This window comes from Epinephelus lanceolatus, chromosome 5, assembly GCF_041903045.1.
Source record: "Epinephelus lanceolatus isolate andai-2023 chromosome 5, ASM4190304v1, whole genome shotgun sequence".
Taxonomy (NCBI): Eukaryota; Metazoa; Chordata; class Actinopteri; order Perciformes; family Serranidae; genus Epinephelus; species Epinephelus lanceolatus.
This window is the reverse complement of record NC_135738.1, coordinates 31,954,159-31,978,861: the sequence shown is the minus strand read 5'-3', so window position 1 is coordinate 31,978,861 and position 24,703 is coordinate 31,954,159. Positions and strand designations below refer to the sequence as shown.

At 44.9% G+C, this 24,703-nt stretch overlaps 1 protein-coding gene across 2 annotated transcripts in view; it reads right to left on the bottom strand.

Moving 5' to 3' along the window:
- Positions 1-24,703, bottom strand: part of hipk2 (homeodomain interacting protein kinase 2) — a 77,108-nt gene that overhangs the window by 44,730 nt on the left and 7,675 nt on the right. For both annotated transcript variants that reach the window (XM_033621490.2, XM_033621489.2), the window contains exon 2: positions 12,670-13,849. In XM_033621490.2, coding sequence (XP_033477381.1) covers positions 12,670-13,849 — 1,180 coding nt within the window. The remainder of the gene's footprint in view (positions 1-12,669; positions 13,850-24,703) is intronic.

The following is a 24,703-nucleotide window of genomic DNA, read 5'->3' as shown; positions in this document are numbered from 1 at the left end:
ACAGGGTGCCTTTTTAACTGACGCTGGCATTTCTGCAGGACAGGTGCTGTAGTAATGATTGATTCGAGCTGCAGTGTGCACTGACGATTCAAAGAGAAGAGAGACCCGAGCACACAGACGTGCACACGAGTTCAAGGAGTCTGTTAAACTCTTTCCTCCTGCGGTAACGTCTGCCTTTGACTGATCTGAGAGCAGAAGAGTTAACTCAGGCACAGCAAGGGTGTCTGTGATGCTTGTGGGTACAGATATTCGACTGCGGGACACCTGTTAGCACACACACCCGCACTGAGGAAGGCACAATAAAGTACCTGACCTCCTTTTCCTCTAACCACCTGTTTACTGTGCTTAAAGGAAGGAACAGAACCCATATTTACACTTTTACCACAACTCCTCTGTGCCTCATCATGCACCTCACCTCAACATGCACATATTCAGTACGTGTAGATGAAAAGATATCAGCTCGACATTTCTTTATTTTCACCTCACTAGCCGAGGATGTGAAAAATGCAAAGCTCCTGCTCAGACGCCGAACAACCGTAAGAAGAAATACAACACTGTCACCTATACATTTGAGCTCTGAGCCCTTATGGCCAGCTGAGAAGGATGACGCTTTGTGATCCTATATGTCCGCTGGATGTGATGATTGAAATGCCAGGCAGATTTGCGTGAGGGACAGAGGTCAGGATAAAGGAAATGGAGGGAGGGAGGGATGGAGAGAGACAGGAGGACATCGGGGAGAAGGGAGGGTGGGAGGTTAAGATGACAGAAGATGTTAAAAAAGAAGCAAAGAGGGGAAAAGGGGAGAAGGGGCAGGGATCACTAATGAAAGTTCCCTGCTGTTTTCTCAGCTGTTCTTCTCGGTGCCCTGAGCAGTGCTGAGTACGAGGCCAGAAAGTCTGGGTATGCTAAATGGGCCATCTCTCCCTCTTCCTCCCTCTCTCAGACACACACTCAATGAGAATGGGGAGCACACCTCAAAAACCACATCTTTGTGTCTGACTTGAAGCCTCATTGTCACCATGGTGACACTGTGAGCAACAGGGTTGGTGTGGACCTTTCGGGTTTCTGTGCTCCTCCAGCACCTACTTGTCAAGAGCTTGGCACACATATTGACCCAGGATGGAAGCAGAGAATGAGCTTCTCTGCATCACCTTATTTTTGCATTTAAAACCTGCTTCAAAACTGGAAAAGATGCGAGCACATTCAGTAGCAGCAAAGTCATGCCAAAGACTTTTTTAAGAAATTAAAAAATTTACTGCGGAGCTGCAAGAGAAGAAAGTGTTTCTGCAAGGTGAGCCATGACTCAAAGCCAATAATAATAACATTGTCATGAGTAAAATCTATACTTTTTTTTCTGCGCTGAGAGGGAGCACAGACGCACAATGCACACAGCTGGTAACAGGCTGCAGATGAAAGCCAATTTGGTTTCTTTGTGTAACCGAGAGCTTCAGTTGGACCACAGGTCCCTGTGGAACAAAGACGGAGAGAAGCGAGGGAGAAAGAGGAAGAGATCGAGAGCGAGAGAGCGAGAGGGAATGAGATAGTGAAAGGGAGGAGAAGGAGAGCTGGGCAGAGCGGAGAGAGAGTGAGTGAGTGGGGGGAGGGAGAAAGACGGGGCGTCCTGGCCCACCTGGGCAAACAATAGCAGCGAGATGAGAGTGTGGCTCAAGGGCCCTCCCTGTCCCTAAAGTACACAGCTGTTGGTTGGGGCAGGCAGGCAGATCAAAACAGCCCCGGTCTAATTCAGGTGTTGCACCTTCAGAGGCACACGGACCAATTTTGGAACAAGAGCCTTGGTTGCTATGGCGACGGCCGCAACAGAGAGACTCCTTTTTTGAACTCATGTGAAATGATGCGCATTAATGTTCTTCATTCATTTCCACAAATACACACAGTGCAGAAAACAGGCAGAAAAGATTTGTGTGCACTTTTTAAAAAGACACAAGGACGTTTTATTCAAGTCATTGATGTTAAATGCGTCTCCTGCTTAAATGACAGCATTATGCTGTTGTTTATTTGCGTGCTGAAAGCAGCCTGTGAAAAATCCAGGGTTGCGTGTTAATGGATTTGTGTAATATGTCTACTGAGTGTACTGAGCCTTGATCTTTGCTTGAGGTGTTCGAGCCTTCAGTGGAATACATACAGTACAGGAAACATTCTGTATGCATTTTAATGTCAGCATTTGTTGCTGTTGATTAATGTGAGAAGTGAAGTGCTGGTGAATGACCTGTGAAACTCAAGGATGGTACGTACATTGATGGCAAACGGAGTCTGCTTGAAGCCAGTGTGTATATGTAAATGGCAGCATAAATAGAACCACAGAGGGGGGGAAATGCATGTAATTCCCTTTTGCAGGGTACAAGGACAACACTGTAGCAGGAGATGGAAAGATGAGACCTGCAGTAATAGTGAGAGCTTTTAATAAGGTGCAGCAAGATCTCATCTTTCCAGACCCTACCTCAGTTTCGTCCTGTCGGTTGAAGCTTTAAGTTGGCTGATGTGCAAAGACTTCTTCACCTTTAGACAACGGCACTGTCCTTGTTTAAAGAGAAGCCATCTGTTTGATGATATATAGATTCTGGCTGTAATGAAAGACTGTGCGGTGTGGCGTTGCTGCCTCCCCTGATGTCCCTGCTGTGTTTAAAGGGGCAATGTGAGTTGCAGCATTGCATGTGTTTACTGTAAGGCTAATGAGGTTTTTGAATGAAGCTTTGAATGTCTATCATCATATTTTAAGATGTTATCACCTTACAAATATTTCTTTATCCTTGAGAAAAATCCTTCATTTGAATGAAGTGATTCGTCACATTAAATGAGTTAGTCTTATTATTATTCATCAACTTTCTTTAATGAATAAAAGTAATTTATGGTGCTGTTAGACTGCTGCTAGACTGCACTGTTAATACAGGTGCATGCCTCCCTTTGTGTGCAGCAAGCAGGAGCAGAAAGTTCTTTGTCCGCAAATTAAAGCAGAATAATTTGTGAGATAGCAATGTTTGGAATATTGGAGATGATCACGTCTGACTTCTAGACTTTATAACACTCTGGAGTTATTGGAAATATTTGGATCACACAAGTCTGGAATCTAATTATACAAATACTATAATATTAATAGTACTAATTTAACCTAATCTTTACCTGCAACAGACATGCAAAAAAAGCTGCAAATGTTGATTCGGAATTCGAATGTCAATGTTATGAATAAAGCTTGAAGCTTCAAACTATCCGCTACAGCCCTAGTTTACTGTATATGTGTGTGTATATGCACAAAACGCTTCCTATATCCTGTAAATGAGTCGATCCTGCGGGGCCATTCGGTGGTTTGAGGATGTGAACATTGAACAGGTTGTGTGTAGCAGGACAGGACATAACCTCTGTGTTTAATCAGCCAGTCACACACACACACACTCACACACACACACACACGCCAAATTGCCTGGTACGGTTGAGCAGCTACTGTTCACATTTAGAGTGACTGATTTGCCTATTGTTCTTTTGTTTTTACTTCTTCTTCTTTTTTTATTCTAGCATTTCTGCGTTTTCTGCTATCTACAATCTGACTGGAACATGTTCTTTTGGTTTCCTCTGTGGGCTGATATATAGCGTCTTAATGCTCTTTGGTGCCTCCCAGCTTGTGCACTCAATAACCAGCTGAACTCAACAGACAATCCGACGCTCCTCGCTCATAAAATACTGGGATTAGTCTTCAAAGCTCGTTGGCAAAGCACACAGGAGAAGTTCATTAGTTTGCATTGCTCTTTTTTTGTCAAATTTAGCAATGCAGCGGTTTGAATATGGCAATAAACTATAACAGTTTTTTTCCAGCCTGTCTGCAGCACTGGTGTCTAAAGCAAGGAGTTTGCACAGAAGTAGAAGACTCAAACACCCTTGGATGCCGCCCCATTCCTAATGCTAACCCTTTTAATATTTAACCAGGATCCAATACAGGAGTAATTATTTTTCCAAACAAATTATGCCTCAGGCCCAAACCGCCGCAATCTGATACACCATAGCGATACATTCTCTGTCACAAGGCGCTATTAGTCATTTTAAATTATTTATCAAGCTTGGGTGAAATAGGATTTGCTTCAGACCTGTTTTATGACTAGCATGCTGCTTGAACAGAATCTTGAGTAGCCTTTATATTCCAAAAAAGCAATTTCTGTGAAAAGCTCCTCCAGCTCATCCTCAGAAGAAAAAACCCCGGAGACGTCCATATGTGAGGAGTTCACTGAGACACAAGGTCAATAAAAGAATGACGGTGCTGACATACACTCTGTGGAAACAGCCTTTTCTTAGGAACAAGATTGCTATGAAAGATTCAGACTACTGCGCAATGGTAACAGAAAACTACATCTGATCCTTTGTGTTGATAAATGTCATGTCATAAACTTCCCTTACCCTTTCACCCTTTTGTTGACCCGTTCAGTTCATAAACTTCCTCTAAATCAGGACTGTGCTGCGTGTCTTTAAACCTGAGATACTGTTGTGTTGTTGCCTCAGATTCATTTCATACCTTTTTCTTTTCATGGATATAAAAATTCCCTCTTAACTAAAGCGAAATGTCTTTTGCAAAACACCCCTGATCCTTTCTGAAATTGACTACTATGAATGTGAACAAAGCGAGGCGTTAATAATTGGAATCTAAAAGTCACATGGCGATGTCGCTTTATGACTTTATGAGTGCTGCTGAAAATAGCCTGTGTGGTAAGAACAGAGCCCCATTTAATTCTGCCATCTGCAATGAAAAATAGCAACATTTTTATAGAGCGACAACTGTCACCATGAATATGAGCTATGTTTAACTGGGTTGTCGAACATCTTCCATCAAACACGATGAACACGTTTCGAAAAAAAAAAAAGAAAAAGGGGAGGGAGAGGCGGGACATAAAAGCAAGCGCATAAAATCGTTAAAATGGCAGTTAGAGGAAAATCAAGTTATTGTGTTGAGCCAGGGATGATACTAAATGAAAGGAGAGAGACAGAGAGATGTGAAGAGGGGGGGGAGGGGGTCATCAAAGCCTCTTTTTCTCTCTATACAGGGGCCCCAGCTGGCTGGCTAAGCGACGGAGAGCTCTGCCCACTTGCCTGCCGCAAATTAGCCAAACTATTTACCCTCGTATATGCACATTAGCAAATTCCTCCAATTGAGAAAACAAATGCATCTGTTTTGTTCTGTTGAAAACTTCATGGGAGCCTGCATGGGCCTCTGCACACCAGGCATTCTCTGTCAAAGTGGCAGTCAGTCCGAACAGACACACACACTCGCGCACATACACACACAGCCAGCATGGAGCCAATTGCAGGTCCCTGCCGGGCCTCCCCAATCCCCCCCAATCCTCTCCCCAGCTGCACAGCTATAGCTTGGATCAGTCTCTCTCAGTGTCTCCCTGCCCTCTGCCTGTCTCTTTCTCTGACTGTTGTTGACAGTCTCTGTTTTTTTTGTCTTCATAACTCTCTCTCTCTGTAATAAGACCATTCTCAAATTCAGCAATACTCCCATGACCCGCTTTTTAAAAAAACGAGGAAAACCAGGGTCCCAAAATGAACATTTTTTTTTCTTTAGCAAGTCTTCATTGCCCTTGCTGCATATTTTCCATCCTGGTGCTAGCTTTTAAATATTCATGCAAGTGGATGGAAGAGGTGAGAGGGGGGTGAAGGGAAGGTGAGGGGAGGTGGGAAAGAAGAGAAAGGGAAGGAGGGCGGGAAGGAGCCGAGGCAGCGCGGTGGTGGGGGCTACCCCCTTTCTGGAGCTCCCTGCGGAGGGATGGCGGGCATACAGGAATGGTGGGAGGGGGGGCATCGGCAGGAGGCCTCATGATTTATTTAGACCCGGGGGCACCTGTGCCAGTCAGCCACTGATGGCAGCCATCACCCTGCCAACCCACCGGCGCTTGACTCCAGAAAAGAAAGACAAATCTGTGGCAAGCAGGAAAATTAATATACGACTACCGCTGAGAGAAATTTCACCTGTCCAGTTAATGATTTTCAGACTTTAAGTGAGAAGAAAATTCCATTGTTCCGTGGTCGTAACCCTACAGTCGAGCCTGGACATTTTAATGACCTTCCACTTTACGATTTTCCTCCGTTAGCCCGCGGTGTTGTGTGCAGCAACTCTACAAACACCTGTAAGGTTGGACAAGCTCCTACTTGTGTGCTGCCAACATTTACTAACCACCCCAAAAGCTTAGGTGAGAGGAGAAAAAAAAATCCTATGTTTCAAATAAGCCAATCAATATAGAGCAGACAGATTGCAGCCTCAGTGAGCTTAAGTGGGCGGCTCGCTGCGTTTTATCAAGGCAGCTTAATTTCCGTCAGCTTAATATCCTGGGAAATGTATGGAAATTGAACTGCGAGGGAGAACAAAGACAAGTAGCCAGGATGAAACGATGTGGTGAAACTCAGAAAGCTCTGTCTTATCGTAGGGACACACAGTCCCACACTAGCAGGGGTGCGCAAACACACACATGCGCCACACACACACACACACACACACACACACACACACACACACACACCCGGGGCAGCCTGTCAGAGGGTATTGATAGGCGTATCCATCAGCTAGGTGGCCAAGTTCACTTTTTCCTTAAGAGTTAAATAATTCTCATTCATTATTTGCCAAAATGACTGTGAGCGCTTGACTACTGTATATGTTCCGATGCATATGCTTGACTACCGGTAGTTAATTAGCTTAGCTGCTACATGTCTCCTGCTTGCCGGCTGCTCTGTGGAGACACATGGAAGAGCTGCCCAGAGGCAAATTATAAATGAGAAACAGGTTATTAGGATTCTGTCATGCATACTAAGGTATTATGACTGTCATAAAAAGCACAGTAGTGAATACAGGGAGCAGTAATTATCATTTTAGGGGTCTCTCTTTTATGTGCTGCTTCCTGATAATGGCCAATGATTTTCAGCGTCTACTGTCAACAACAACAGGATATGGCCCGGGCCCTGAGTGGTCACAAGTGAGGAAATATGAAGCTAAATAAAAAGTCAGCAAAAAAAAAGTCACAACGTGCCACAGCAGCCACCCAGTCAGGCTGAACCTAATGAAAGCTCATCTGCATTAGTAATAATCTGCCACTGCTTGGGGGGAAAAGAGCGCTGTTCCAGGTGCTGGTGAGGAATGCAAAACAACGACCTTCTACACACACACCCGCTTCCATCCCTCTACCCTCTTCTCCCCCATTCTCCTTCCCGTTCAAGACACTTTCTCGAGGATCTTCACACAAACAACACCTGCACTATTAACAGCGCCTGCTGCCATCGCGTGAATCTGCCTCTCCGTCCTCTTCTAATCCATCTTTCCTCTGCGGCAACCCGATCCTGGCGTTTACCTACCTTTCTCTCCCTTCCTGGCACACACACACATGCACACTTTAACACACGCTTCACAGAACAGTAACTAATAGCAACCTCATTCATTAAAACACCCCTTGATGTTTCGCACGGAGGCAGAGTAAATGTGCTGGAACGCCTGCCCTGTCTGTCTGGTTGTGCAACGCCAACAACAGATAGAGAGACAGATAGACAGGTGGGGCAGGGGCTCGTCTTACACTCAGCCGCCTCAGCCCGAGCAGCGACTGCATCACCCCTGATGGAGGCAGATACATATTTCATTAAGGCTTCGACATAAGCCCGGTGGTGTCAGAGATCCCACTGTAGCATCAGCTGCGCCCCATCTTTACTGCCAACATGAATAAAAAGATACCGGCTCTAATATTAGAAAATGCAGAGAGTTCCATAATGTGAGCTTTCTGTGAAGTTTCCATCTGGATGCATTAAGATCTCTTCTGCCAGAGGCCTTTTGCTTCAAAGTGATAAGCACTGAGATTACACAGACACTGGCCACTTCAGATCACTGGTGACACCAACAAGCCCTTTCCTCTCTCTAACACACTGTTGACTCATTTTTCCTTCACCCACAATGTCTAATAGGCTAATTCCTCAGGCACTACTGATGTATCGTATGCATCATACAGGCCTCTCATGCATGTGTGAAGCATAAAGTCTGTGATGTGTGCAGGTACGAGCTGGCAGGTGCTGACATGTGTGCAATATACAGCTTCAGGCGTCTGACTTGTTAATATAAAGATGTTTAATTACTAGAGGAAATGGCTCTGTCCTTTTCTCTTTCTCTCTGTCTCGTGGCAATTAGGCAAGCCTCTGTAAAACTGCCGCTGCGAGAGAGCCTCTCTGTATGCGCACGGAAAGAGAAAAGAGAACTATGGAAATTAAGGTGAAAACTGTTTACAGCTGTTTCTGAATGGCCACACTCAAAGGTGGGGTGAAAAGAGAGGGGCTGACGCAATAATGAATTATTTAAATACTGGGGATAATGGTGCACACTTTTTAGGCGGTCTCTCCAGGAAGCCACTCGTGGTGTTGCACTCATTCACACACACACACACACACACACACACGCACAAAAGTGAGAATGAAAAGAGAGCTCGGGAGAGAAGTTTAAGCTCTGCATAATTTCTCACCTCCACCTTGGCCTGTTGTTGCATGAAGTGGGTTTGTCGGTTTGCTTAAGTTTCCCCCCGAATCCTGACATTGGGAATATGTGTTGGGAGGGGGTTTCAGACTGTCCAACCACTTCCATTGATGTATACTGATCCCTTAGGTGTATACTAAGGTGTTAGCGATGCAGCTGAGACCAGTTCCAAATTGAAATCGGAATTGTATGCCTCTAAGCTTATCAATTCATTTCATCAATGCTGGCATGCAAAACAATGACATCAAAGTCATGCATCTATACGCTGCTGGTAACTCTAAACATGCAGGAGTCATGGCGGAGTGAAAGAAATGGCCCAAAGCTTGGCTTCACTTCACAAAGTAAGATGACAAACGTGTATAAAATGATCATTTCAAGTTTCAAACAACGTGCCGAAACATCTTTCTACGCAACATGCTTTTAAATTTCAGGAATGTCGTGTATTTGACACTGCACACGAGTGCCACCGCTTTCTAACCAAGCAGCAAGTCCGTTACTGAGGGTAAATGTCCTCTGTTATGGGAACATTAACGCCACGGAAGCAGGCTTTTTCTTTGACTAACAGTTAAACAGTGGAGCTTTTGCACACCCAAGTCTACTCTGTTTCTACACCGTGTTCAGACTCAGAGATAATAAACAGTTGCGTTGATGCTTAAACCTGCGATGGCCTCCTTTTTTCACACAGAAAACTGATCAGGAATCAAAAAGAGAATCGATAATGGCATTAGTATCGATAAAATCATTTAAATTTCCATCCTTATTAGGCATTCTGTGATGAGGAGTTTTATAAAATTTAATATTAGTTTGGGTTCAGGTTTCAAATTTCGTCAAACTCTGTTGTGTCTGAGAGTCAGACAGTAGACTCAGCTCTGTGCAGACCTCCACATAAAGGCAAACACTGCAGTCCTTTGGAGACATCAGAATCCCATTACCTAAATGACGAGCCCTTTGGACAGTCCGGCAGACAGTCACGTAAGGTGAAAGAGTGTGTTCTCCTAACATCCCTGCCACTGTTTGCACATTACACCTCCCTCCCTCTACCAGCAGCCACCACAAGGCCGGCTCCTGCCAGCTGCACTGCCTCGGGAAACTTAACATAAACTTAAATAATGTCTTGCTGCATTCCACCCATCTCATGGCCTTTACCCGATGAGATAAATAGCACCAACATGCCCAACTGGGACAAGACAATAATCCCTTTATCTGGCACAGGGTAGGCTTGACTAGCCGGCTTACCTGTTACATCATTAGCTTTAGGCAAGAGGGGAGAAGGGTAACAGGAAAGGAGAGGAGGATAAAGAAAGTAGGACCAGGGTTAGGTCACATGTTGATGTAATGAGGACGGAAACGCCACACAATAATTAAGAACAGGACAGAAAGATGCCATAGCAGTACACACAGAGCTTAAGGTAATAATATATTTAAATAACAGTGGGGAGACTCTATTCAAGTACAGTGGCACCGAGTGTAAGAGTGCTACAGACAGGCCTCTTTGACAAGGACAGATGAGCTCAGCTACATGAGCCTGTATTCGCTAAGCACTGAAGCGAACAAAGTTGAAACTCTAAGCACCCCAAGAGCTGTTCTTGCAAATACAACATCACTTGTTTACCTTGAACGCTGGTGTTTTATTTGCATGAGTCAACCTTGTGGAAAATCCATAAGTCATTTGCAAGGCTCTTACAGCACATGTGACGCTATCTACGGCATCCAAATTGCAAACAGCCATGTGTGAGGGATATGAAATTCCCACCAAATGGATGTAAGCAAAAGCGAGTGATTATGGCTTTGTGTGTATAATGTCTGCAAATGGGCATAAAATGACTCTCATCTAGATGAAAAAAATTGAGAAAAAAAGAAGAAAGAAGAAGAATGTTGCTCTCACGATTCCTCCTCATGTCATCTCACCTCATCAACCCAAAAAAGAGGAAAACTTAAGTGCACGAAGACACAAAATATTTTATTTAACAAGAATCAAAGAAGACGTCGGGGGGATGTTTTCGCTATTGTGGAGGATATAGAGTAACACAGAGCCGGCAGGTTGGAGTTGGCAAATCCCACCTGTATGTAATCTCTACCCAGTAAAGGTACCGTCTGCACAACAGAAACAGAAGCTATCCTGCAATCTTCTCATCTGAAATCATCAAAGATGGTTTGATGTTCTCCTCTAAGCTTTTGAACTCACCATGAACTCCACCCGCAGCCCAAGTTTGTTTGCTGCCCAAACGGCATGTGATGCCGAGACACCCGTAGTGCTCATCTCCCATGAGCTCATTCTTTGAATTGAATTGTAAGACTTGCCTCATTCCTCACAATGAGAAAGCAAACACACTCTTGCTGTTGACATATTGTATGCGGATGACATTATGCAGTACAGACAGTGCTGTCACACACACATACCACTCCCAATGCCTCAAACCAGGGTCACCAAGTCCCTGGTTTGGGGTTTTTGGTGACTGGTGGGTAATTTTCTGGTCAATGTCAGCCTTTCTTTCCCCTCCTCCGCTGCCAAGAGGAAATGAAGGGATGATCTCTTCGCTCTCCTCCACTCGTCACTCCCCGAAAAAACAAACAGGAACATTTTATGGCCCTGCTTGTTGACCTACAGCCCAGGAGCAACAACAACAGGCTACTAGCGGTGTTTACTTCAGGATGAGCTACTTAAACTGATATAACAGCACTGCCCTGTTGACAGCACATACAATCCAATTCCCATACAGGGATCTTAATATATTGTAGGTTTAGGAGACGGTAACACAATAAACTTCAATAAACACTATCGCTCAGATAAAATAATACACCTGTCAGATGTGATGAAAGGTCAGGATCTGAGGGGTTTTTTTATCTTCTGAATGCAGCAGTTTGAATCCAATTACCAAGCACAAGTCCTCTATACTGTAAGCCTTGTCACCTTCCTGTTTTAACAGGAAACAATAATCCTCACTGTAGCACATTTAAAAAGCCAATGATCAGCTGTAAAGATAATAAAACCAAACTCTGAATCCACTGAGTGGAGGCCACAAACTTCTCTACACAGAATCCACATTATGCGCAGTTGCAGAGCCACCACCTGGCATGTGTCTATGGGTACATGTGTGTGTTTATGCGTGTGGTACCACGGCTCACACACACCTGTTCTTCCCTCAGCCCCTGGCCCCGGCACCAGAGCCTGAGCCCCAAACAAAGCTTCTCTCTGTACGGACATGGACACTGTTTGATTCCTCGCACAGTTCCCCCCCAACGCTGCCTCCGCTGAAACCTAAACACTGTTTGCTATGGGCGAAAAAGACTGTTTAAGAAGTACTGGGAGAAGAAAGAAAGGCCTTCCAGAGACTCATCTGGTTCTAATGCAGGGCCCGCTGGTGTGGATTACAGGCACATATTACAGGAGAACTCAGGCTGACCCCTCATCTCTATCCTGGGGGAAATGGGAGCCAGCTATGGTGATGGGGGGCTGAGGGTCCAGGGGCCTGGGGAGCAGAGGGGTGAATAGAAGCCTGTGGGCACGCTGCCACCCCACGTGATTGGTGCCCTCCTTCAATGAGGGAGTTTCTCTGAGATATTAAAAAAAAAACACTGTTGCAAAACAGGAAAAAAAAAACACTTTCTTTCACTGAACCTTTCAATGACACTAAAAAATGTCATCACTTCAAATATTTGCTGCGGCCTGTCGCGTCTTTACCAGAGTTTCACCAAGTTTTGGAGGGACTAAAGAGGCCTTTAATAATCTTCAAAGTAACATTACAACATGTTTGTTTTATCACATGAAACACAATAAGCAGCTGGCTACTCAGCAAGCATTTCGAGTTTTACTGTTCTATCCCACACTGAAAAGGGGGGTTAACTATGAGGGTAAACAAGCTAACAGGAAAGCCAGAATCGGAGCGAAGAGAGAGAACTTCAGCAGCAGCTCATAAGGCTGGCAGCAGATCTGGGTGTTTGGCCAAATAATCAGCTCGACTAGGAAAACATTCCTATTAAAGCTGGGATAAATCAAACAAGATGCAGAAAGCACAATGATCATCCAAACAAAACGTGCAGGAACAAACAGAGGGACATGTCTCCTTTTGCCTTGTACCAGATCCTCTTTGCATCTGCCATGTTACATAAAACGCCTAAATCAAGTCTTTCATATCCACCAAATGTATTATCAAAGTTGCAGCTCTTACCTGTAGTATCTGGACTGTAGATAAGTGGAGCAGACTGCTTTGGAGACATGGCTGGCTGAACCAAAGTCAATGACTTTGACCCTGTAGGGCTGTCGAGACGGGTCCACGAGCATGATGTTCTCTGGCTTCAGGTCAGCGTGGATCAGCCCCAGACTCTTCAGTTTCATTAGCGCTGTGGCCACCTGCTGCAGCACGGGTCTGATGTATTTGAGCGGCAGGGGGCTGAACTTGTTCTGCTTGAGGAAGTCGTACAAGTTCTGCTCCAGCATCTCAAATACCAGGCACGTGTGGTTCTTGTGCTGGAAGCACTCGTATGCTCTCACAAAGTTGTAGTCATCTGCACTCTCCGTGCTGAGACGCGCCAGGATGCTGACCTCAATCTGACCCTGCCGTGCATACGACGGGTGGTTTTTTAAGATCTTGATCGCAACTATCTCGTTGGTGCCCCGCTTCCAGCACTTCACCACCTGTCCGAAGGTTCCTCGCCCCAAGAATTCCAGCACTTCGTACGTGTTGGTCATGGAGCAGAGCACCTCGTGTTGCACCAGCTGGTAGTCCCCCTCGCTGTTGGAGCCGCTGTTCTTGGACGTCGCGGTGGAGGTGGCGGTGGCCACCGTGGCCACCGTGGCTCCACTGGCTGCTCCGTTCTGGATCATTGGTGGCCCGTGCTCCTCAATGATCTGCACACTGCTGTTGTTGTCAAGCTCCTCACTTTTGCGTTTAAGCCCGCATCGCTGGTAGGTATCGAGGAGACTGACCGTGCTGCGGCGTGTCAGGTTATGAACACCGACTCCACCACCCACACCACTGCCGCCGCCGCCACCTCCACCACCACTGCTGTTGCTGCTGCTGCCTCCACCCCCGCTGCCCAGCAGAGACCCCACGGCCCCTGAAGTGCTGCTGGCTGAGGCGACCACAATGTGGCCCGCGCTGGCTGGGAAGATGAGTGCCTGCTCGTAGGGCAGGGTGGAGCTGGCGACCTGCAGGGAGCTGTTGATGCCGAGGGGGCCACTGGCGGCCGACAAGTTCTTGCTGCTGTTGTGGCTGTAGACTTTGCTGTGTGTGCCGTACCCTGTCATATCCCAGTTACAGCTCTGCTCCACCTTCAGTTTCTTCACGCTAAAGAAGGCACTTGATTGGAGAGTGTGAGGGGAGAACACTTGCACTTGCGAGGCCATACCTGTGACAAGAGGGGAGCGGGGGGGAGGAGCAAAGAGGACAGGAGGGGAATGAAAGTGAGAGGTTAGGAAATTGAGAGTGTCTGAAACACGAGAGGTAGCCAGTAGCTTTAAATAAAGACAGCTTGGGTCAGAGCAGGTCATTAAAACACCAAGCGTAAATGCTGATGTGTCAGCATGTTAACCTCTTCAACTCTTTAACATCATAGTAAAGCATCAAATAACCTTCAGAATGTCATTACGCAGTTGTTGTTTTGGCATTAAAAAGTTTCTCTGTACTATCATCTACAATTTTTTTTATTCAGAAACTGCGTCATTAAATCTCGTGGGAAAGAGGCTGCTGTTTTAATACAATTCACTGTTATTTTTAATATTGTTATATAGCATAAATAAAAGCCAGAGTGTTTAGCTGAAAGATAAGCAGGTTTAGATGGAGTAGTGCTTATGCAAACCACTGGTTCATGCAGAGGAAATGCCATTTCCCCACTGTTCCCATCTGCAGCAAAGTAAATAGGCTGAGTGAATACTAAAAGAATACCCTTTCATGGGACACTCCACAGAGACAGTGGAGCAACACAAAACCGTACACAAAAACAGTCCCGCAAAAAAAAAAAGTCTCCAGGAATGATTGCGATTTCCTTCCCCACTACACAACCCAGCCCCTCGCATTTATTGGTACACAATTACTCACTTTAGGGAAGGTGGTGGAAGAGATTGCGTTCAAGTAACTATGAGAACAGGAGAGGGGCACTGAACTCCCTCTCAACTACAGATCCCGAAGACAACAAAACAAAAGCAAAACTGCAGCGAGGCTGTGCTCTGAACTCCTGGGAACAAGCTGCCTCAGAATAAGCAAAAGCTTCTCCAAGCAAACAACTGCCCAAAAATAGTCCCTTTCTTTATCTCTCGCTTTGCAAACAGGCTTGTTTGTAACATTGAAATGATTATTACAGCGCATAGAAGATTATACGAGACTTGTCGTAACGCTATGTTTAAACAGTTTCCAGTAAACCCAAAATTAGTTTACTGCTAACAAAGTAAGAGCTTCCACCTGGCTGTACCAACGCCCGCACAATTAGGCCCTCGCTGTTGATCAACTGATGCAGGAATCAAAGAACGCTCTGGTCGCACACGAACACTAACAAAATCCACTCTTGCAAAACAGCCCTTCAACTTTGTTTGCTGCTGGAAAAAAAAATGTTGCTTTTGTGCATTTAATAGACAACTTGAAAGATGGGAAGTGTTGCTGTGTTCAAAGATAATTAGAGGAGCATTTCCCTCCGAGATGAGAAGACTTCCATAATTGTGGGCTCTCTTCTGCGGACAGAGAGCGAGAGAGGAGGGTACATGCCTGGTCACTTTGTCATTATTAGCCCTTTGAGTGCTGATGATGATTAATTCAGTAGGGAGTTGGCAGCCCTCCACTATACTTTGCCTCATTTGTTTTTTTTCTCTCTCTTAACCTCTCTTCCTCCTCCTTTTAAGAATTGTTTTAGTCACTCTGTGGCCTTGCTCGGACTTACTAGTTATCTGCGTAGTCATCTGGTCTTAGCCCTAATGCTGCAGGATTGAAGCTGCAGTGCACATTAGAGGGCTCACTGTAAGCTTGGCGGGTGTTGTGCAGTAGCTGATGAAGCATTGCACGTCCATGCTTCCTGTCATACTTATTTAAGCCTCAGCCGTGATATCTGCACATACGGTGTCTGAAAATTCTTTTGTCTTCAGTGACCCCACCTAGCCACTTCATGGCCACTCCTATAGGCTAGTCCAGAGAGGTAATGAAGATCGTCCGCTCGGCTATTAGGGGCAAGGCTCTCTGCTAATCACATAAGCCCTGAAGGCCAGATGTCACTCCTTGGATTACCAATTCCTGTGCCTGGACTTTACACTAAAAATAATTTGAATGATGGGTTGCGTCACACAGCAGCGTCAACAGCGTGTGACTGAGAGCCTGACAGGATAATCACAGGCACAGACCGATGGACACAAAGATGGATGGACAGACACAGAGCCGGCTTGTTCCTCTTATGGAAAATTCCAGCATTACATATCTGCCGGCATGATTACGGATAGCTTGGGGTTTTACAAGGCCAGATCGAGGCTTGCTGCTCTTTGCATTAGCATCACATGAATTCCTCCTCAACCCTGATCTTAGTCACTCATTGACTCTCTGTCACTTTTAACACTGTGGTCAAAGAGTTCACTTGACATTGCCTGCACGGTGCAATGAACTGAGGGCCACACAGTGTTCCCCCTAAACTGACGGAAGCCTCTTAAATAAGACAGACAAAAATATTTAGGAATGCATTGGATGGTTCTTGAAATTTAGCGCAAGAAATTCAGCACAACTGGTTTTTGCCACAAAAGTCAAAGCTGTACAAACAGTGCTGCAGTTAGGAGCCTTGTGCGAAACACAGATAAGTAATTAAATGGACCAAAAGTAAGAGGTCAAATGGTTGGAATGTTATCTCATGACAACATACACAGGCAACAATGTGACCAATTATACTTCATTGGGAAAGCCGCCCCAGTCCTCATGAATCACTCTTCATCCAAACAGAGGTTCAAACATGTTTATGATCTAGAATCTGAACGACCAAACCCTCTATACTGTTGTCAGAAACAACACAGCGCAAAAGACCTTGCCTTGAAAATGTCCTCTTGAAGTTTATTTGAATTTCTGAACCCTATGCCAAGCGCAAAACTGTAAAGGTCCATTGTTGCACATTTACAATGTTGGAATGCCTTCAGTAGCCAAGGCTTTCCATTTAGCATACCTAAAGGAGCACTGTGTGTCCCACATACTGCAATTAAGCATACCAGAGAGGCATTTTCCACTGTTTAGAGGCAGCATGTTGAAATGGTAGGAGTCAATGTTTTCAGAGAGATTACTTCTCTGTCAGGGGTTTGTTAATCTTCTTTTTGGGAGGATCAGGGCCGTTCTGCATGCCATGCGAGGGCGAGAGATGGACTGAAAGGGAGGGAAGGAGAATAGAGCGTGGAGAGCGGGGCCACGAGTGGCCCTCACATTCTAGCCTGTGACCTGCTTCTGTTTATTCTCTTTTATTAAACCCGTCATTTATACTCCGCTGACAACTTGACAGAGAGTATTGATGAGGACGCCTTTGGACACCACCAAACCTGCCAAGTAGTCCTTTGTAATTACAAATAGTCTTTTAATATAATAGCTGCTTATCATTCAACTCATCCGTGCCTCTCCTCGAAGTTCTGCGCTATATACGAACCATGATTTAAAACCATTTGAGGCTAAGATAAAAAGAAATGGAACGGCAAAAATGCATAAGATCAGGGTTGTAAATAAATATATCCCTGCCATCACCTAGGAGACAATCCAGAGAAAGCAGTCAGGTCTGTCTGTTCGATGTTCCCTGGCTTGGTTATATTTGGTCCACTTCCTGAGGCCTAATGGCTACTGACACCGACAGAGACGCTCTGATGACCCTGTCTCTTTACTGGACATCCTAGTGCCTGCTGGACTGGGGGTTGAAGGGTTGAAGGGGGGGAGCATGGGCAAATCGTTGGCTAATGAAACGACTGTCTAGACATAGCATTATCTCACCCTTCGCTGCCGTTTGCATGTGGGTGTTGGAGAACTACTTGCAGCACCTCCATCCCTTTTCTGAACACACTGACACATACAGACAGGAGACAAACTAAAGGAAAGACCAACCTAATATGTTTTAGGAAAGAAGTGGGCCACCAGAACAGCTTTAATTCATCCTGTAATAGTTTCTCCAAGGAAGTCTTCTGGAGTCTTCTTCAAAAAGACATTGCCTCATCTAGACGTTTGATGATAGTGATGTCTAAGGGCTCTGACACACCAAGCCAACGGACAACTGTCGGTAAATGTAGGGCCCTAGTTTCTCTAGTTTTTGTGGTGTGTTCCACATGGTTGGCACTAGTGGGCCTTTGCCAGCTGTTTTTCGGCCGATTCAGCATGTTGAATCTGCAACAGAGACGGCGGAGTCTGTTACTGAGTAATATCCCTGCGATTAGCAGTTCAGCTCTGTGCATGAGAAGAGAAACAGAAGTGAGGATTCAAGCAAACAGATGACTAATTTCAAGAGGGCATGCTATCAAAACAAACTATTTATATTAGGTTAGATAATTTTTTTAGCCATTGAGCTCTCCGGCAGAAATGGTTGTAATTGCTTGTGTTTTTGTTCACTAGTGCATGGTAGATATCATCTTTTCTTTCAACATCGGTTTGTCTTGTTAATGTGCTAACAGGCTAACTAGCTTCTTGATTCCGTCCTGTCGGTCTTCCTTTTTTTGAATGAGGAACATAGACTACCGCTGCCTGCTGTTATGGAAGTTATTTCCTTTCACTAAGGCGCAGGGCATACGTGCTAATTAGCCGTTGGCTGTTGTCTTTGTGATGTGTTCAAGAGCAAGGTTTGGGTCAAGACATGTGACGTGAGGCTACTACTTTATTTTTGTTGCCTTTATTACAGTAGAAAGGACAGAATGAGCGTGAAAGGGAAAAAGAGATGGGACTACATGTAGCAAAGGGCCACAGGTCAGAATCGAGCCCATGGCTGCTGCATCAAGGACAAAGACTTTGTACATGGGGTGCCCACTCTACCAGGTGAGCTACTGGGCGCCCTAATTGCCACTAGCTTAGTCTACTTGGTGTATCTGAACCTGAGCATGTCGGTTCAAACTCTCCCATAGTTCTACAATTGGATCAGCTGTAAAGGCCATAGCATTTGACTAACATCTACTTTGCACTCAAAGCATTCAGTGAGCCCCCGATCTCTGTATGGAAGCTCCATGGCCAACAGAACCACTGATGGAAAACCTGCAGTGAGGACAGTGACTTTGGGGTTAAACACAACATTGAACGCACCACTGAAGAGGAACATATTGTCCACACAGAGAAGCCTAGCCTTCCTGCCTCCTGCTCGAGTTCTGCCCTCAGTAGGGGAGCTGGAGCTTGACACTAAATAGTCTCTCTCCCTCTCTCTCACCCGCGGCCACTATTGACCATCCTGTCTGCCTTTTTAGCTCTCTCATCTCTGCTTATTTATAGAATAATGCATCAGACGAGCTCGCGGGGAGATACTGTCATGCAGGCTGCTGCTCCATCAGCCTTTATGCTCATCCTGACCACACTATTTGACCAGTTGGAATTGGCTCGCCATGTCTCCCTCTGCTCTCTTACAAACGCACAAAAGAGGGCAAATATCCATCGAGCATATTGACAAGCGTAAGAGGAAAATGTGAATGCCGTCTGACAGACACATACTGGACTTCTCAGCTCGTAAATCAGCAGCATGCCTGCTGTAAATGTGACACTCCCTCAACTCTCCCCTTCCTGGAAGCAAACAGCCAAAGATACAGCATGTTGTGTTAGCTGTGAGATAACATGTTGGGACGGCACTTGTTCAAATGCATAGATAAATAAGTAAACTCACAAGCACACAGGAGCACCAACACAAGTATGCTTACAGCTGCACACATTCACATCAGCTGTTGAGCTGGTTATAAACTTTCTTAGACTTTACCTGAGCTACAACTGAAGCTGAAGTTAGCTGAAGTTAAAATATTAACACTTTAAATCTAAAGTAAAGCTGCAAAACCTGGTTCCCCCTGGGTAACTGTCAGCAGATAAGGAGCCCGCCATTAACGTTGTAAGTGTGGTCATAAAACGGCTGGAGTGAGAAAAACATTTGTCTTGTTTATACTGCCAGGTCAGCCTAACCAGGCGCTGAACCAAGGCGCGGGGTGGAGGAGAGGAGCGGGAGACGAGGAGGGAGCGGGAGGGGGGGAGGAGGGAGGAGGGGTGGCAGAGTGGCTCGGCTTGAGCTGGATTTTTTATTAATCAAATCACGAGTGTAGCAAGTGTACAAAGCACAGCACCAAACTTCCTCCCCACCGAGACAAGAGAGAAAGAAAGAAAGAAAAAAGAAAGCCTTGTAATAAATGCCCATTAAATGTTGAATGTGGAAAAGAAAAGAAGAAACTATTTGTTCCGTGCAGAAGTCTCGTGTGTGGCGGGGGTTGAAGAGGCGGGGGTTAAAAAACATGACCAGCCATAAAGCAGTGGCACCTGTTAAGCAGAGGTGTGGGCTCAAGTCACTTGACTGGAGTCACAACTTTGATGACTTTAAATCGACCTGACAAAATCAAAGAAGACTTACGACTTGGACTTTAACACCAATGACTTGTGACTTCACTTTGACTTGAGCCTTTTGACTTTAAAAAAAACTTAAAAAGTGTGTCACGGATCAATTCATTTACCTTCATTTCCTGAATCAACTAACAAGTCGACTTTTATTTTCCCCCACGATCTACTTGGTTTGAACCAATCTGAAAGCATCTTATCAAGTCGAAGAGAGAACCATTTTGTTTGTGTACAAAAACTATGCAGTGGTCAACAAAATACAACTGTAGAATGCAACGTGCGGGTCGAAAAATTACAGATGGAGACGCAGAAACTTTAAGCAAACTTGTTTTAACAAATAAGCAATAAACAGCAACAAAAATGAGTGACTTGTTTACTCTAATGTTTAGGAGTCGGGATTTGAGTGCAAAGACTTGAGATTTACAAGTGACTTGCAAAACAGTGACTTGGCTCCACCTCTGCTATCAGCTCATGGCTCGAATGCACTACCATTGACATCCATCATGCTGTGTTGCTTTGACTACGTCTGCAAACGCCGTTGCAGGGCCACGCAGGGACACACCTGATAAGCAGCCGTTCTCCAGAATGCTTATCATGTACACACAGTAAGAAACACCCCACTCCACCACACTTCCTCTTATGTCATTAGGATCAACAATGACAGCTGGACACAATGTACTGTAATGAGATCAACATACGAGAACTGCAGGCAAGAAACAGTAACCCAACACAGACAACAATGGGGGAGGACACACAGATGAGCACAATGTGGGAAGAAAACATCGGACAATGGCAAATTGATTCGAGAGGGGCTGGTGCAGTATGGATTTTGTTGCGTGCCGACCATGCAGTGCTATAATCTACAGACAAAGTAGGAGGGTTTTAGTGCGAATGTGAATGGCGGCCTTATTTGCTGTCCTTGCAACATACCGCAAACTGAGGTTTTGAAAGGATGGCGCCTCAGTAAGTGAAGGACAAAAGGCGGTGATATGCAAACACAAAATGAAATACAATGATGCCGATGTTCGCACAGCGACACATGCCTGCATACACACACACACACACACACACACACACACAAGGAGCTGGGGCTCATTTTAGCAACAGGAGCAGAATTAGGTTTGTGAAGGAACCTTTCAGAGATGGAGACCTTAATTTTATTTCTAAAGGGTCCGACCTCTTCCTGGACACACAAATATAATTATATTCTCAGACAAAAATGATCAACTAAACAAAGGAATTAAAAGAAAAACCCACCATGATTTTCATTTATGCACGGGCTGCTTAATATATTCCAAACAGGTTTTCACTTTGTGAGGTTCAAATTTGTATTAACCCCACTAATATGACATCCAAAGTGTTATGTGAGTTAATAGTCTTTACTCTTTACTACATTTCTGGAGCACTATTTGCATTTGGTAAGCTATTGATTTGGAGAGCAAAGTAAGAGAAGTGAAGCAGCGGGAGATGTTAAAACCTAAAACCACAGGCAGAGAGAGTCTCAAGGAAAGATGTGAGCTGGAGGGAGCACTGCCTTGGACGGTGTTTTGAGGAGACAGCATCATTGCCCCACCCTGCCACCCTGCCCTGTCCCATGGTACAGACCACTAAGAACTGGTTTTGGGTGTGTTCTTGAACTGAGGGGTCAAAGTCTGCATCTGCATTAATATCCGACAATAATGTCGATCCTGCCCCACCAAGGATGCACCCAACGCTGCTCTCTGCATGTGTGCAGAGTATGTGTACGCACGTGTTAGTAGGCGTGTACCCACAGACATGCCTCTCTGCATATCTGAGACTCTACGTGTATGAGTGTGTGTGTTAATGTGTGTGCAACTTTATGACTATTGCTGTTTTTTTCCCTCAACTATTTGTCAGAGCTCGACAGTCTAAGCTGTGTAGTAACAACATGCATTAAACCACCACCCCAAAACACACACACACACCCAGAGGGATTTTTCTAACGCCCCACCCCTTTAAAACCCTGCAATGAACCCCGACAACAGAGGAACCAGTCCAACCTGACTAGGCACCTGGGGACCAATCACACACAGGCAGGGCCACAACTTCCTGTATTTCCAAAACACAGCTGTATTCAAACAGCAAACTGATAGGGCTGTCTGGTTTATTAATAATACAACAACAGAGGAATGAGTTGCTTGGAAAAGATATTCATGAATGACAAGGCTTTGCAGAATTCTTATTTTTACCTCCAGGCGTGTATGTGTGTGTATGTGTGTGTGTGTGTGTGTGTGTGTGTGTGTGTATGTGTGTTTCTATCAGTCCAAACTCAAACTACTGGACCAATCACACTAATATTTTGTGTGCATATTTATCAATTATCTGTTTTATACCGTCATTACCTGCTGACTCCACACTCCTCTTAACAATAAGGGGCTGCAAGTTTTCCAGAAATCAGCTCGGCTAAAACAACACGCCTCACCGAGTCTGTTGTGGGCCACATTTTTGCCTTCATCATGGCTCAAAAACTGACATCCATAAAAACCTCTGGCCTCATTTTGAACCGTTGGAATCTGCAGATTGATTCTATACTGGATATGTTATGATCCAGTGAAGGTATGCACGTTATGAGATGATTGAAGGCCCAGTTTTCACGGCCATCTTAACTGTAAGGGAGCCTAGAGGGAAAATTCAACTAGCTGCAGTTTTTGCCTGCCTGATTTTGTAGAATTGCAGACTTGATATTTATTTTTTATTTATTTCTATTTATGCTTCTACCATAAGTAAGTAAGCTATGTATTCAAATGGTTTTGTGTTTGTCTGTTTTAATTGTGTTTATTGTTGTTATTTCCTACTGTGTTGTGCTGTGTTTTAGTTATCAATAATTTAATCATACTCATAATTACATGAGAGGCTATCTATATTTCATATACAGTGTCTGTTAGCAGGATAAATCGATTTGCTCTGCATTCCGTCAGAAATAGAGGAGTGTATTTTTATTAATTTCTGGGATTTCGCTTCTGAAATTTGCTGCAACACGTCTGCTGGAATGCAAGAATTGTCTAGCATGGGTGCGATCAGCTCTGGCAGCCACCTGGCGGAGAGCTGTGCGCTACTAAGTACACTATTCTAGTTTCTTGTTTGTTTTCTGAAACACTGCGTTAAAAAAAAAAAGTACCAATGCCTGGCTACTTTCAGGTCTTGCAAGTTGCTAGCTTGAAACCAGGGTGGCTGGGGTGTTTTTGAATGACAGGTTCTGACACACAGGCTGGTCAGTGTGTTTGATAATGATTAACACTGATGCTGCCACATGAAGCCCACTTCTTGCCTCACAGAGGAGGAAACAGGGTAACTTCTATCCATTTCACATCAGAGCTCTTAATAACCTCCACATGCGGTTGGCCTCCTGCTCCCCTGACTACCCCAGTATACTCCACCACCCAATGCTATCAAATACAAGCTGGAGATGGTGTGCATGCCTCCCCAGGCGACAGGAGTGTGTGGTATTTCAGAAGGGTGTGTGAAGCTGCTGCTCAGGGCCTATTAAGGCCACAGATCAGACTAATTTAGACTACAGATGCCTTTTTCTCCCTCGAAAATGCCTCAACATCCACTCCAGCCTTCATACTGCAGGTGACTCATCCATATACATGCTTGATAAACTGTGTTAATCTCCTAATCTCTCTTCATCGTCTTCTCTTTAACCATCTCTCCTTCTGTAGCTTCTCCCATTCTGTCCCGTCTTTTCTTTAACATTGTAAGTAGGCCCACCATGCTATACAGTCAAACAGCTTTTAAAAGATTATAACACGCACACAAACACATGCTCACATACCAATTTAGCATGGCATATGTGTCCTTAATCCAACTGACAGGGTGTCGTAAACATGGCTGTTGAGTCTTTTTGGCCACAGAGCTGAGGTAATAAATACGGCGAGCCAACTCAGCCCTCTGCGTCTGATTCAGCGTGAAAATCGTGGCTTTAGCCGATTATATTTACAGTGTCCTCGCAGTTGCAAATAGCAGCCAAAACCATGGGCAGGAAATGGCTATTCTGACCATCAGTTTAACACCCACACACTGAGTGTACACATTTGGATTGGCCTGCATGAAAGGTAAACACCTTCAAAAAGGAGAAGAAGAGTTGTTGGTTTTACAATTATAACCATTATGACAAACTTTGTTTAGTGAATTACAAGAAACAAGATCCGTCTACTGTAAGAATTTGCCAGTTTGGGTTTGTTCCTGCGGTTGGAGCTGCTTCTGGACTCCCAGCTGAGTAGTAGCTGAGAGGGATTTTAACAGATGGAAAAAATGACCTGTGGGACGCCAGTAAATAATGATTCATCATACTGTAAGATGCTTTACTGTGAGTAAAGATAGAAATGCTAATAGTGTGTTAGCCTAGCTGAGGTGTTTTTGTCAGGGTTATTCAAATGCTGGATGAGGTTAATGTTACTGAGGTGGATGCCATGTTTGTGTCCAAATGTCTTCAAGTTTAGTGCTTATGAAACTCCTCACACACTGTCTCTGTCTCCCCTAATGAGGTTAAAAAAACAACTTCCCTGGCCTGGACCTGCTCTGGAGCAGTAAAGGGAAGAGAACAGGTCTACTAAGCTAAAGGTCAACTTTTGGCCTTTCTCTGGGCCAGCTTCTCTAAACGTGATGGAGGGGTTGGAGCGTGTTTGTGTGTGTTAGCAGCTGCTGGGCTTTATCAGGGGAGCTGTGAGGAGATGGGCGCCTCACC